We start from the raw sequence: 12252 nt of genomic DNA on the forward strand, positions 1-12252 counted from the left end.
GCGTAAGGTGGTTTTTAGGGTGCCGTGGATGCGCGGTGGAATGAAATCAGTTGGGGTGCTCTAGCCCAATGTGAGCTCAGGCAAAGGTGACCGGGTTGACGTGTTGAGCCGCCGTGCCAGGGCTCCAATAGGAGTAAGTGGGACGTTGAGCAGGAGTAGCCTGTGGGTTGTTTCCGTACGGATGGGTAGCAAGTGAGTGTGGCAGCATGGGCAGCATGTGATTCTGGTACAATTTGTGGGGGATGTTCATGCGCGCGACGGCGGCGACGGCGACGGCGTGAGGTAGGATGGGACGGGATGGCATGGCGAGGCCCTGTTTTCTGTGGGTGTGGGTGTGTTTCTCCAGCCCGGGGTAGTGTAGTCAGTCTGTGACTCTGCCTCTGTGTATTCGTACGGAGTAGAATGTGCGTGTGCCTCTCTCAAGTCTCGGGGTAATAGAGGAGGCAAAGTACGCCTGTCTGTGTAGGTGTGTGTGTGCCTGTATGGAGGAATAACATGCCATCTTGTCTGGCTGACTGGTATGGCGCTACTCGATAGCGTCTGTGGTGGGATGGGATGAGACGGGATGAGACGAGATATCTGATGGGGGGATTTGCCCGAGCCGATGGGAAGTCGAGGCTAGCGTTAGGGGCTACACACAACAGCTAAGATGGTAGCGTGGTTGGTGATTCGAATCGGTCATGCCTACCGACCTAGCATACCGATGGGTGCTTCAGACTGCGTGGATGTGTACATGAGGCTTGAGATGGTTGGAGACAATCCCTCGCATCTTGTCGTTTGGGAATGATATAACGGCGAGAGTGAGTTGCTGTAGAAGTACGTATCAAAGCGTTGCTTCACGGCCCAGGTAAACCCGAAGATGTTCCTAGCCGTCAAGTACCTTCAGTACACAAGTTCATCGGATCCTGCTGCTCGTCTTTCACCACCCCCCCCTCCCCCCCCCTCCACAACTCTCTGCAACAGGTCCACGAGTGATTACACTCAACAGCAAAAGCAGTCCGTCTTGTATTCGGTGCTGTTTATGTTGCATACATGATCAATAAGTTCCCGACTTGCCTACCAGTTCGAGGTAAGGTAGTACGGGCAGTAAGTATCCGTAGAAGCTGGTGGCTGCGACCACAAGCAGAGGTTCGTTATCAGCAGGTGCACGTCTCACTTCTAGCGTCTCATTCTCGCTTGCCATCCAACCGATAAGCTTGTATCCAAGGCACCTTATGAGGGTGGTTGCCCGTCATCCAACTCTGACGTGACGTGAGTGGTCCAAAGTCACTGAAGTGTCTCGGGGACTGGAGGGGCACTGCCATGTTTGCACACGCCCTTGAGGCGTAGAATACCAGCTGAGTCTATGGCATTCCAGATGGGAGGAATGCCAAGGTGACGAAGACATGTTTCTTACCTTACATACGCTCATGGAAGAGGGTCAAAGTTGACTCCATCGTCGTGGGAGGCGGTTTAGGCGGTTGAGGCGCATCCTTCCAATTATCGCCAGCGGGAACGGTCTCTTCCCCCTTTTCACCTCTCCCTGAAGATATAAACATGGCTATTCTGTTGTAGATGTGTATCTCGGTGGCTTGACCCTTGCTTCTTTCCTACATCCGTGCGGCACGATTGAGTTTATAATCTCTTGGTGGCTTCCTTACACCGACGACTGCCTTACCTCTTTGTCTACATGCGCTATCCACGGAATATGCAGAGCCGCAGACTGCAGCTTCAACCTGTGCCTCGGCCGGCGGCTGGCCCTGATGGTTGGGACAGACATGCGCCCGGTACCTTGCTGCCTCGGCGATCGACAGGCCCAAGGGCGGGAAGATGTGAGGTGATGTAGGTATCCCAACTCCCGGACGAGTGTGGCCAGGATTGCCTCGACGTTCCGAGGTTGCAAAAGATTGAGCTGTCTTTCAGAGCCAAGGAAGCTTGTCGATATGTAAGGACAGTGGCACTCTCAGCATCGACTTCTCCTACTGCCCATGGTCGCGGGTTAGACCTAAGCTGTAAGTATCTGTAGGGTGGTACCTAGGTAATGTTTTCTACTCTCTCTCAGAGTGGCTGTCCGTATGCTATGAATAGCTACACGCTGAAAAGCCTCGAGATCGTCCCGTGCAGGCGGATACGGGCCTGGGAACCGCACGTCAGCTTACCTTAATTAGGGCCAGCTCTCTGCCAGCGACCAATGAGATGGCACATTTTGATGGAATGCAGAGGCGGAGCAACAGCTCAAGGTCCACGCCTCGACTCGTTCCTGGGACCTGAACTTGATACCCTGGGTACGGAGTAATGGGTGGAACACCTGATAGATCTCGGTTCAAATGCATCGTAACCACAGGATTTGGGGTTCAGGAAAGGATGGACGCAAGGCTGAGGATGAGCTCAATTGCATATCTACACAGCAGCGAGATGTACTACTCCGTACCTACAGACGCAGGAGCTACAGGTACAGGTTTAACGAGGGGTTCCCCTGATGGGTACGATGTTAATAACCACCTGGATGCAGATCTGCGATGCCTTGCTTGCTGCTGCTACGTTGCTGCCCTGGCACCCCGGCACCCCGGCACCCCGGCACCCCGGCACCCTGCCCTGGTTGACGCAGTCGTGTTCCCTCACTGAGGTGCGTGGTACCTTGCTCTGTATCCGTAGGCGACGTAGCCAGGTAGGTATTCGTACGCAGTACTCCATAGAGTAGGGTGTTTACTTGCAGCAGGTTGCCCACTCCGACCGACGGATAAGGAAGGGCAATTCTGCAAACATCGCGCCTACATCAATACGCAGTCCACACCGCAGCACTGCTTCTTCAGTTTCTCTTGCTCTCTCGCTTGGCCACTGACGCTGACGCTGACGCTGACGCTGTCTCTCTTTTCTCTATCGCACCCTCGCTCCGACATCTTCACCGCTTCGCTCTGCAGTCTGACACCTCAACGCATCGCGTTCTCTGCAGCTTCCCCCAACGAAAGCTTCGCCAGCCAATCGACTAGAGCACCTCTGTCTTTCGTTGCATCGTAGCGTAACGTACCTTAGCGACAGCTCAATTCGACCATTCCCCAGCCAGTCGATCCAATCTTTGCCCAACGCTTCCTCGGCGAAGAAGCTCCGATAGATCCATCCCGACCGAACAATTCCTGTACCGTAGTCGCAATCGCATCGGAATCGCAGTCGCAATGGCCGAAGCCGGACTCTTCACCGACGACCTCGTCTCCCCCACCGTCGCCGCTGCTCTGCCCGAGGGCTACATCGTGCGTGCTCTTCGTCAATCCGACTACAAGACCGGTTTCCTCGACTGCCTGCGTGTTTTGACCACCGTCGGTGACATTAGCGAGGCCCAATTCGCGGAACGCTACCAATGGCTGTCCAAGAGTGATGGATACTACATTCTGGTCATTGAGGACACAAGTACCAAGACCGTTGTCGGAACCGGTGCCTTAATCGTCGAGCGCAAGTTGTCAGTTTGAACCACCCATAATCACGTATTCCAAGAGTCCTACTGACCTTTGCTCCCCCGTACAGCATCCATAACCTTGGTCTCGTCGGCCACATCGAAGACATTGCCGTTGCAAAGGACCAGCAGGGCAAGAAGCTCGGCTTGCGCATCATCCAGGCCCTGGACTTCATCGCAGCCAAGGTCGGTTGCTACAAGAGCATCCTTGACTGTAGCGAGGCCAACGAGGGCTTCTACGTCAAGTGCGGCTTCAGGAGAGCCGGCCTCGAGATGGCGCACTACTACGAGGGAGACAAGAGTAAGGCCCAGTAGCCTTTTGTTTATCGCCTCACGACTCTCCCACAACGGTCGTCCTGTCCCATATCAGACCGCTTCGTCTGTCCGGGCCCGGATTCGACTCTGTTCGTTTTCGTACTACAGGCTCGAATTGCATCGGTGAGCTGCTGATGTTGAGTACTAGGACTGAAGCTCTAGTGGCTAGAGATACCAGATGCTAGATCAGACGAGCGTCTAGTTCGATTTCGAGGAGACCAGAAGAACGACGTAATGAAGAATATAGACCCATCAACCACCTGCATCCTTATTCCTTACTAAACCCCTTACTTGAGACCTTCCGCCCCATTTCAGATTCGTCTAGTATTATTTGACCAACCTCGAAACTTGACGTGTTCGGGCACATCAGATACTTGTCTCCAACTTGGACGGCTTTTAGCTTGCTACTGACACACGGCGCAGTCGCTGCCGTGGCTTGTGTCTGTTTCCTTGGTGTCCCGTCGCCAGGCCAACGATTTCTCGTCCGGCCGCAGAGAGGATTGCACTGCACCACTGCGTTTACTATGGCCACCTTCAGATCACTGCTAACCTGTGTGCGCATCCGAGTGGCTGGCACTCGTGACATACTTTGGCCCTTCTCAAAGCGCCACGCAGGGTGAGCCTGTCTGCGGCGCCAGAAGCTTACAGCATGGGAAGGGTCTAGCCGTCTTGCCCGTGGCAGGCCGGTCGGATCGTCCGCCATTGAATCGCGGATCGTCGAGAAGCTGCCCCCGCGTTTCACATGCTTTGACTGAAATCGGGTTGGTTTCTCTGACGTCTGGTCCCTCGCATTCTTCATTTCGAACAGTGTGTATCCGTAGCAGTTCATGCTGTTCCCGCTGCTCCGGCAATGGATGCTTTGTTCAAGTCTGCAGTGGCGCGGGAGTTGACAAAGGATTAGGTATGGCAATCGAGTAGAGTGAGACCGGATCCAGGTAGTGGCCAAGCTGTACAACCTCCGGCCATCTCCGTCATCGTTGCGGCGAAACCGCACACACGGAGGCCCGCCTCTCGCTTCTTCCGCACTTCATCGGAGCTTCCCCCTCCAAACAACCAGGCGCACCGCAATGTGAGGCAGCTCGGGCAAAACGTCAGAGTCAGGGCTTTTCAATTTTGGGTGCTTCGTACGCCTCACGGATCCTTCACATGTGTGGCCAAAGCGCCTCTTCGTCGCAAATGGCTGACGGGAGCTGACCATGGCGCCGTCGTATAAGACGGCCGGCCACCATGTCCCCTTTTTCCCCCTCCTGGCGTGCAGTCGCAAGCGTCTCACGATCGGACAACGGATATCCCCAACTACCAAAGTCCGAAGAAAGCACCACCGAACTATATCATAAGTCTGCAAGTCCATCCCTTAGAACCCCGAGCGCGCGTCGTCATTGGATCCATCTGGCGTCTGCAGATCCAAGGTACATTTCGTGATTATATAAATTAGCTTCTGCACCTTTGCATTCTGTCTCCCACCATGATCGAGGACCTGCATTCTGCCATTGTTCGCGTGCGAATCGCTTCGCTTCAGTCAGAGTAAGTCGCCATTGCTATGTCACTTCCCCATTATTGTAATGCACTCGAAACTATGTGAAAGCACCTGTTACTTCCACTCTAACGAATTTGTCTGCCGGACGACAATATGCTGACCCCACCACCAGAGTTCTAAGCAAAACCTCCAGCCGAGAAGTTGTCCGCCGCCGAAGCAGCAGCAAAGTAAAGTCGATTCACGTCGCCAAAGGTCGATTGCCACTGTTCACGAAGCAGAGAACCGTTCGGGTTGTTTCCTAGAAACATTACATCATGTCGTCGCATAAGCTTCCGGAGCAGGATGGCAAGCGGCAGTGGGTGATGGGCACTGAGGCCTTTGAGAGGACCATGCCTCATCACCAGGGCATCAAGGCTCTCTGGGAGACCAAGTGGAAGTTTCCGGTATGCGAGACACAAGAACCAGTGACGGGGACACGCATGCTGACTGGTTTAATATAGTGCACTAAGAGCGTGTATCCTTTCCACGATGGGCAGTATGAGGACTTTGAGCCCATTTTCGAACACTTAATCAAGGTAAGCCGCTTTTGGAGACACAGAGTAAAGAAAAAGGAGACTCACAACACGCAAGAACAACATCAATGACGGAAACTCCACCGCTTACACGGAAGCCTTCTTTCCCATCGCCGAGTCCCTGACATCCAAGGGTGACGAGGCTATAATGGCCGGCAACAAGAAGGAAGCAAGCGACTTATACCTCAGAGCCTGCACGGTCTACCGCATCGCCCGGTTCCCCTACCTCACGGCATACCCCGAAATCAGCTGCCAGGTCAAGTGGAAAGCGTGGGAGGCCCAGAAGCGCGCGTACATGAAGGCGGCGCAGTCGTGGGACTGTCCCATTGACGAGATTGACATCCCGCACGCCCACGCCAAGGGCGGGGACTGGAAATCCATCCCGGCGTACGTGAGAGTGCCCCAGGGTGCATCCGAGAGCAAGCCTAGTCCCGTGGTGATCCTCATGACGGGTCTCGATGGGTACCGCCCCGACAACACCGTCCGCTCCGACGAGTTCCTTGCCCGCGGATGGGGAAGCGTCATTGTCGAGATTCCCGGCACGGCCGACTGCCCCGCCGACTCGGCCGACCCCGAGAGCCCCGACCGTCTGTGGAGCAGCGTGCTTGACTGGATTGCCGCGGATGGCCGGTTCGATACCAGCCGGGTTATGGTCTGGGGCCTCAGCTCGGGAGGGTACTATGCCATCCGCGTTGCGCATACCCACCGCGACCGCCTGATCGGGTCCATTGCGCAGGGTGCTGGGTGCCATTACTTCTTTGACCCCGAGTGGCTGGAGAAGGCCGATGGCCACGAGTATCCGTTCCAGTGAGTGAAGTATTCTCGGAGTTCTGTTGGGGGCTGAGTTGCTGACGAGTTTACTACAGGTTGACGCCCGCCATGGCCATGAAGCATGGTTACAAGTCTGTGGAGGAATATAAGTCGGGTGTGCAGAAGAAGTTTTCTCTGCTGGAGACTGGTATTATTGAGAAGCCCTCGACGCGTCTGCTGCTCATCAACGTAAGTTCATAAACTCATTTCATATGTCGTGGGGATACTTGGCTGACACCAACTTAGGGTACTCTGGATGGATTGATGCCGATTGAGGACTCCATGATGCTGTTCGAGTACGGCACGCCCAAGGAGGCCAGGTTCTTCTCGGGGGCGTTGCACATGGGGTATCCCATGGCCAACGGGTCGGTGTACCCTTGGATGGAGAGCGTCATGTCTAGCAAGATCTAGGCCCAGTGGATGTAATTAGAACCGTCGTGTTGGCTGTAGTAATGTTGTATGGTTCGGTAGACTTGGAATACTCGTTTCGTGACAATGGCTTTCCAACGCAGCCTTGAATGGTAATCCTTTCCTCATTATTTTCATCTAAACATTTGACGGTGGAAAGCTCTCTCCATGCCTGGGTATCTTCCGTCTCCCAGAACCTCTTCACCGTCCCATCCACCCACCATCAACAACCAAAACATGCCCACTCACATACCCACTCGCCCGACTCGCAAGATACACCGACGTGCCCTTGAAATCCTCAGGCGTACCCCACCGCCCAGCGGGGATTCTCGCACTGATACTCGCCAGGCGCTCCTTATCGTTCAACAGCGCGGTGTTCATCTCCGTCTCAATGTACCCCGGAGCAATAGCATTCACCGTGATCCCCTTGGACGTCCACTCGTTGGCGAAGGACTTTGTCAGCTGGCCGACGGCGCCCTTGGAGGCGGCGTAGGCGGGGACGGTGAAGCCTCCTTGGAAGGTGAGGAGGGAGGCGTAGTTGATGACGCTGCCTTTGCGGCCGGTGGTCGGGTGGGGGGTCAGGGTGAGCATGTGGGCTCCTACGTCGCGGGTTATGGTGAAGACGGAGGTGAGATTGACTTGCATGACCTGTTTTGTGGTTTGTCAGTTCATCTTCCATCCTTCCTCACTGTCCAGACGGTCTGTATATATAGAAAGTGGCAAAAAAAACTAAAAAAAAACTCACGGCATTGAAATCTTCATCGGGGAACTTTTCACACGGGTGCCTCTTCTGGATGCCCGCGCAGTTGACGAGGATGCGAATCTCGTGGCCATCTTTCAGGACTTTCGGCACCAGCGCGGCGACGCTCTCCTGCGATGACAGGTCGGCGGTGTAGATTGTCGCTTTGCGGCCGAGGTTCTCGATGGCTTGCTTTGTGGACTGGGAGGACTCGTCGCGCTGGACGAGGAGGACGTCTGCGCCGGCCTCGGCGAGGCCTAGGGCTACGGCGGCGCCGATGCCGCGGGTGCAGCCTGTTACGAGGGCTGTTTGGCCTTCGAGGGAGAAGAAGGAGGAGGCCATTTTGGAGGATTTCAATGGATGATGGACAGACAGACAGACAGACAGACAGAGAGGGGGAGGAAAACAGTGTGTGAGGTTGTGTGGTGAGGGAGGGTATCACGAGCGTAAGGGGGAGCAGTGGGAGAAGAGAAGCTTGGGAAGATGCGTCTGGGTGGATAGCTATATGAATGGAGAGGTGTTTGAGGTGAGTGGACTTTGATTGGGCGAGGTCGGAGCAAATGCCAGTTCGTAATTCAGTAACTACCTAGGTAAGGGAATTCACGGATAAAAGATCATCAAGCTCGTTAAAAGGTACTGTGCTCTTTTCCCGGCCGGCGAAACGGACAAGCTTTTGGGAATGGGCAAAGCTAACCTCGAGTCACCGAACGATCCCCTGTACGAAGACCGCGTCCGATTCTTCCCCCAAGCCAATGGCTTTCTTATGCTAGCTACTTGAGCCTGATCTTGGACAACTGCCATGACGGTGGTTACCAAAGTCTTTCATGCTCACGAGACTGGAAGTGGAATGAACGGAAAAAAAAAATATATATATATAATGTACACCTGACACCACGGCATGGAAAGTCATCGACGCGGGGCAATTCGCGGCGGGAGTCTCACGATTCAAGCTGGAGTGAGGTGCGGGGCATTTTCGGGTGTATTGTAAGGTACCGTGGTACCTACCTGATGTACTCGATACTTTTCTTTTTACCCCTCCATTGCAAGGGTTCAGGGGGCATCTCCAACCGCGACCCTCTGACGTCGTTTTTCGTGACTTTTGGATTCCAAGCATCTTTTTTTTTCTTCTTATTTTTTCTTCTTCAATCAACCCTTTGCACTCACTCAAGTGCCATCAATGCCTGCAGAATCCGAGTATAACATGCGATCTTTACTGTAATATGGAATTGACCAAGACTGATTAACTTTGAAGCGTCGAAAGTGACTCGGGGGCGAGAAGCACAGCTAGGCAGTGTCCAGCAGCAGACTCGGGCCGGTACCCCCACGTAAAGAAACGCTAGGTGACGGTAAAGTGGGATTAGTCGCTGGCCTTCTCCCCGCACGTCGGAGACGACACGAAAAATAGTCACGATGGGTGGGGAAGAGGAGAAGAAGACAACGGGAAAGAGAGACGAAGAGGAGAATGATGTCTTTGGCCCGGACTAGAGCATGAGAATGGGACAGAACCCGAGTCTTTCGCGAATCACCGACGCTGTAATTGTCAAATTCTCGATTGCTCTCGGGCTGTCTTACCAACCTTACTCGAAGGGATGGCCTAGCTTACTGTAACTGTTCCTTTTCTTAGCTTTTCCTGGGGTACCTCATAAAACTGTAGGGGAAAGATACGTACAGTACAAAGGAAGCCCAGGTCCTCGCCTTAGGACAGAATTGCCGTGTTTGGCCTCCGCGGCCGTTTTCTCCAACCCCCGCGACGGATCCCCTCCGAACTTTTCGGCGTGTATTGCCCATATTGGATGGGGGTCAACTTTCACTTCCACCTTTTGTATGAGTTGAGTAACAAAAGTATCCATAACCCGCGGGTATCAAAGGAAGAGATTGAGAGGCTGGAATTTGGTAACTGGGCAATTGGGATTGCCCCTCCCCCTCTTTCCACACCCGCTTGCGCGCCGCGCCCCCTCCACGCGTTTCCATCAAGATTTCCCATCCCGCCACATCCACCATTGAACCAATCCACGATGCGCCTCGTCTTTTGAGGCGGACGCGGCATTCTTTCCGGCAAGCTCAAACTTGAACTGTCCAAGTTACCTAGTCATGTCGACCGGTTGCCTCTCCACAACTCCACACGAACCGTGTCCAACAATGCTCTCTCCCTCGAGGGTATCCGTATTATTAGTCTTCCCTCTCTTTCCAGCACTGTCCAAGTGTCGCAAGTGTCATCATCTCGTACAAGGTACTATCTACACTGGCCAGCGCCGGCAGTACTCTTGAAGCTCGCGCGCGAGTCTCTAGGTTCCAGTAACTTTGGAGGCGGGGGGGCCGATTCCATTGAGATGGGCATTTCGCCGTACTTGTACTCAAGCCGAGTTGGGAATTCCTTACTCGGCTATAGATCGTAACTAGCAGCTTCGTCGGTTGACTTGGTAGCTTCCTCCCCCCCACCGACCAAGTCTCTCTCGTAACCCGCATTTCCGTTTTTGCATCACACGCCTCCGCCGATTCGCGTCCAACCCCAGTAGCTTGACTTAAGTCGCGTTTTCCGATCCGTCGATATCGGACTTGTGTTTAACCATACGTACCTTGTGCTCTGCTCTTGACCAAAAAGTAAAGCATACTCATAACTGCCTGGCCTGCCCACTTTCTCACAACTTCCAGACACCTGGAATCATTTTCGCAACTTACATACCACCCCTTTTACAATATCATCGTAGCTCTTCTTTCCTCTCTCTGAATCCCCTCTACACCTCGCACAGCAGTAAGAGTACATAGCCCACCATGTCAAGTGTCCAAGTCCAGACCTCGGTCCTCCACGGCGCGAGAGACCTCAAGATCGTAAGCCAACACCGCTCTCGTCAGAGACTCAGGAAACCCCCAGAAACCCAAATCCAAGAATCTAACGAAGAGCAAAAACAGGAACAAAGACAACTCCCCGCCCTCGCGCCAGGCGAAGTCCAAGTCGCCGTAAAGGCCACCGGCCTCTGCGGCTCCGACCTGCACTACTACAACCACTTCCGCAACGGCGACATCCTCGTGCGGGAACCCCTGACCCTCGGCCACGAGTCCAGCGGCGTCGTCACCGCCGTCGCCTCAGACGTCTCCAACCTCGCCGTCGGCGACCACGTCGCCCTCGAGGTCGGCCAGCCGTGCGAGGCCTGCGAGCTCTGCGCCGCGGGCCGCTACAACATCTGCAAGGGCATGAAGTTCCGCAGCTCGGCAAAGGCGTTCCCGCATGCCCAGGGTACCCTCCAGGAGCTGGTGAACCACCCGGCCAAGTGGTGTCACAAGTAAGAAATTCCCGGCGCAAAACCCTCTTACACCCCTCCTCGCGAGACGTGATGTACTGACCTCGGAAAAAAAAAACACAGACTCCCCTCAGAAGTCTCCCTCGAATTCGGCGCCCTCGCCGAACCCCTCTCCGTCGCAATGCACGCCCGCGACCGCGGCAACCTGCCCAGCAACTCCACCGTCCTCGTCTTCGGCGCCGGCGCCGTGGGCCTCCTCTGCGCCGCCGTCAGCAAGGCCGACCAGCAGCGCGTCGTCATCGCCGACATCCAGGCGGACCGCGTACAGTTTGCGCTCGACAACGGCTTCGCGGACGCGGGCGTCGTGGTCCCCGCCGAGCGCCCGCAGACCATCGAGGACAAGCTCGCGTACGCGCAGAGCGTCGCGGAGCTGGTGAAGAAGGCCGAGGTCGGGGGCGCGGCGGTGGGCGAGGTGAATGCGACGTATGAGTGTACTGGTGTCGAGACGTGCATGCAGACTGCCATCTTTGTACGTTTTTCTTGTTTCTGAACGTTTCATCCTTTTTCTCTCTCACTCTCTCTCTCTCTCTCTCTCTCTCTCTCTCTCTCTTACACACAGCAAGTACTGACTACGAACTCCTTTTCTCAGTCCACCCGCCCAGGCGGCAAGATCCTCATCATCGGCATGGGCACCCCGATCCAGACGCTGCCCATCTCGGCGGCGGCGCTGCGCGAGGTCGACTTCGTCGGCGTGTTCCGGTACGCCAACACGTACCCCAAGGCCATTGACCTCATCGCCACGAAACCAAAGGGCCTGCCCGCGCTCGAGAAGCTGTTTACGCACCGGTACAAGGGGCTGAGCACCATCAAGGACGCGTTTGACATGGCGGCCAAGGTGAAGGATGAGAGCGGGAATCTGGTGCTCAAGGTTTTGGTGGATACGTCGAATTAGATGAATTGTTTTTTAGCGGAAATTAAACTAAAATAAAAAAGTGATGAATTTTGATCAAATTTGGGAAAACTGGGGGGGGGGGGGGGGTTTTTTTCTTTTCTTTTGGAGGTGACTGACTGGTGATGTGTGATGTGAAGAATTGAAGTATTCCATTGAGGCAGTTGGGACGTGGAGAATATGAGAGAACTGCGTACACCCGACGCAAATATGTGCCTCACATCACCCATCATTTGGACAAGGTCCTTCACAACAATCACCGACACATTCGTTGTGAGCACAAGTACGCTTCAAATCATTTCTATTTTCTTTCGCT

General features: G+C 54.6%; 5 protein-coding genes across 5 annotated transcripts; 3 read left to right on the forward strand and 2 right to left on the reverse strand.

The window, feature by feature from the left end:
• Positions 1–3152: 3152 nt before the first annotated feature.
• Positions 3153–3742, forward strand: BDP81DRAFT_458103 (acetyltransferase; the record flags this gene model as incomplete). The annotated part of the gene is made up of 2 exons (XM_060593370.1): positions 3153–3433; positions 3499–3742. 2 exons carry the CDS (start codon positions 3153–3155, stop codon positions 3740–3742), a joined length of 525 nt encoding a protein of 174 aa, XP_060449870.1.
• A 134-nt stretch (positions 3743–3876) lies between these two features.
• On the reverse strand, positions 3877–4671 carry BDP81DRAFT_130325 (uncharacterized protein). Its single transcript, XM_060581734.1, has one exon. The coding sequence runs from the start codon at positions 4569–4571 to the stop codon at positions 4011–4013; it is 561 nt and encodes a 186-aa protein (XP_060449871.1). The 5' UTR covers positions 4572–4671; the 3' UTR covers positions 3877–4010.
• An 862-nt stretch (positions 4672–5533) lies between these two features.
• BDP81DRAFT_458104 (Alpha/Beta hydrolase protein) lies at positions 5534–7012 on the forward strand (the record flags this gene model as incomplete). The annotated part of the gene is made up of 5 exons (XM_060593371.1): positions 5534–5662; positions 5720–5794; positions 5850–6598; positions 6658–6790; positions 6848–7012. The coding sequence occupies 5 exons, from the start codon at positions 5534–5536 to the stop codon at positions 7010–7012; spliced, it is 1251 nt and encodes a 416-aa protein (XP_060449872.1).
• A 198-nt stretch (positions 7013–7210) lies between these two features.
• Positions 7211–8090, reverse strand: BDP81DRAFT_309770 (2-deoxy-D-gluconate 3-dehydrogenase; the record flags this gene model as incomplete). The annotated part of the gene is made up of 2 exons (XM_060583572.1): positions 7211–7657; positions 7755–8090. The coding sequence occupies 2 exons, from the start codon at positions 8088–8090 to the stop codon at positions 7211–7213; spliced, it is 783 nt and encodes a 260-aa protein (XP_060449873.1).
• Positions 8091–10520: 2430 nt separating this feature from the next.
• Positions 10521–11939, forward strand: BDP81DRAFT_309656 (alcohol dehydrogenase GroES-like domain-containing protein; the record flags this gene model as incomplete). The annotated part of the gene is made up of 4 exons (XM_060583563.1): positions 10521–10577; positions 10659–11029; positions 11111–11516; positions 11637–11939. 4 exons carry the CDS (start codon positions 10521–10523, stop codon positions 11937–11939), a joined length of 1137 nt encoding a protein of 378 aa, XP_060449874.1.
• Between the last annotated feature and the right edge of the window lie 313 nt (positions 11940–12252).

The sequence above is a fragment of the Colletotrichum phormii genome (genome assembly GCF_030913505.1).
Source record: "Colletotrichum phormii strain CBS 102054 chromosome Unknown BDP81scaffold_3, whole genome shotgun sequence".
Classification (NCBI taxonomy): domain Eukaryota; kingdom Fungi; phylum Ascomycota; class Sordariomycetes; order Glomerellales; family Glomerellaceae; genus Colletotrichum; species Colletotrichum phormii.

Excerpts from the sequence above, each read along its gene's own strand:
- BDP81DRAFT_130325 (XM_060581734.1), bottom strand. The coding sequence starts at position 4,571 with ATGAACTGCTACGGATACACACTGTTCGAAATGAAGAATGCGAGGGAC.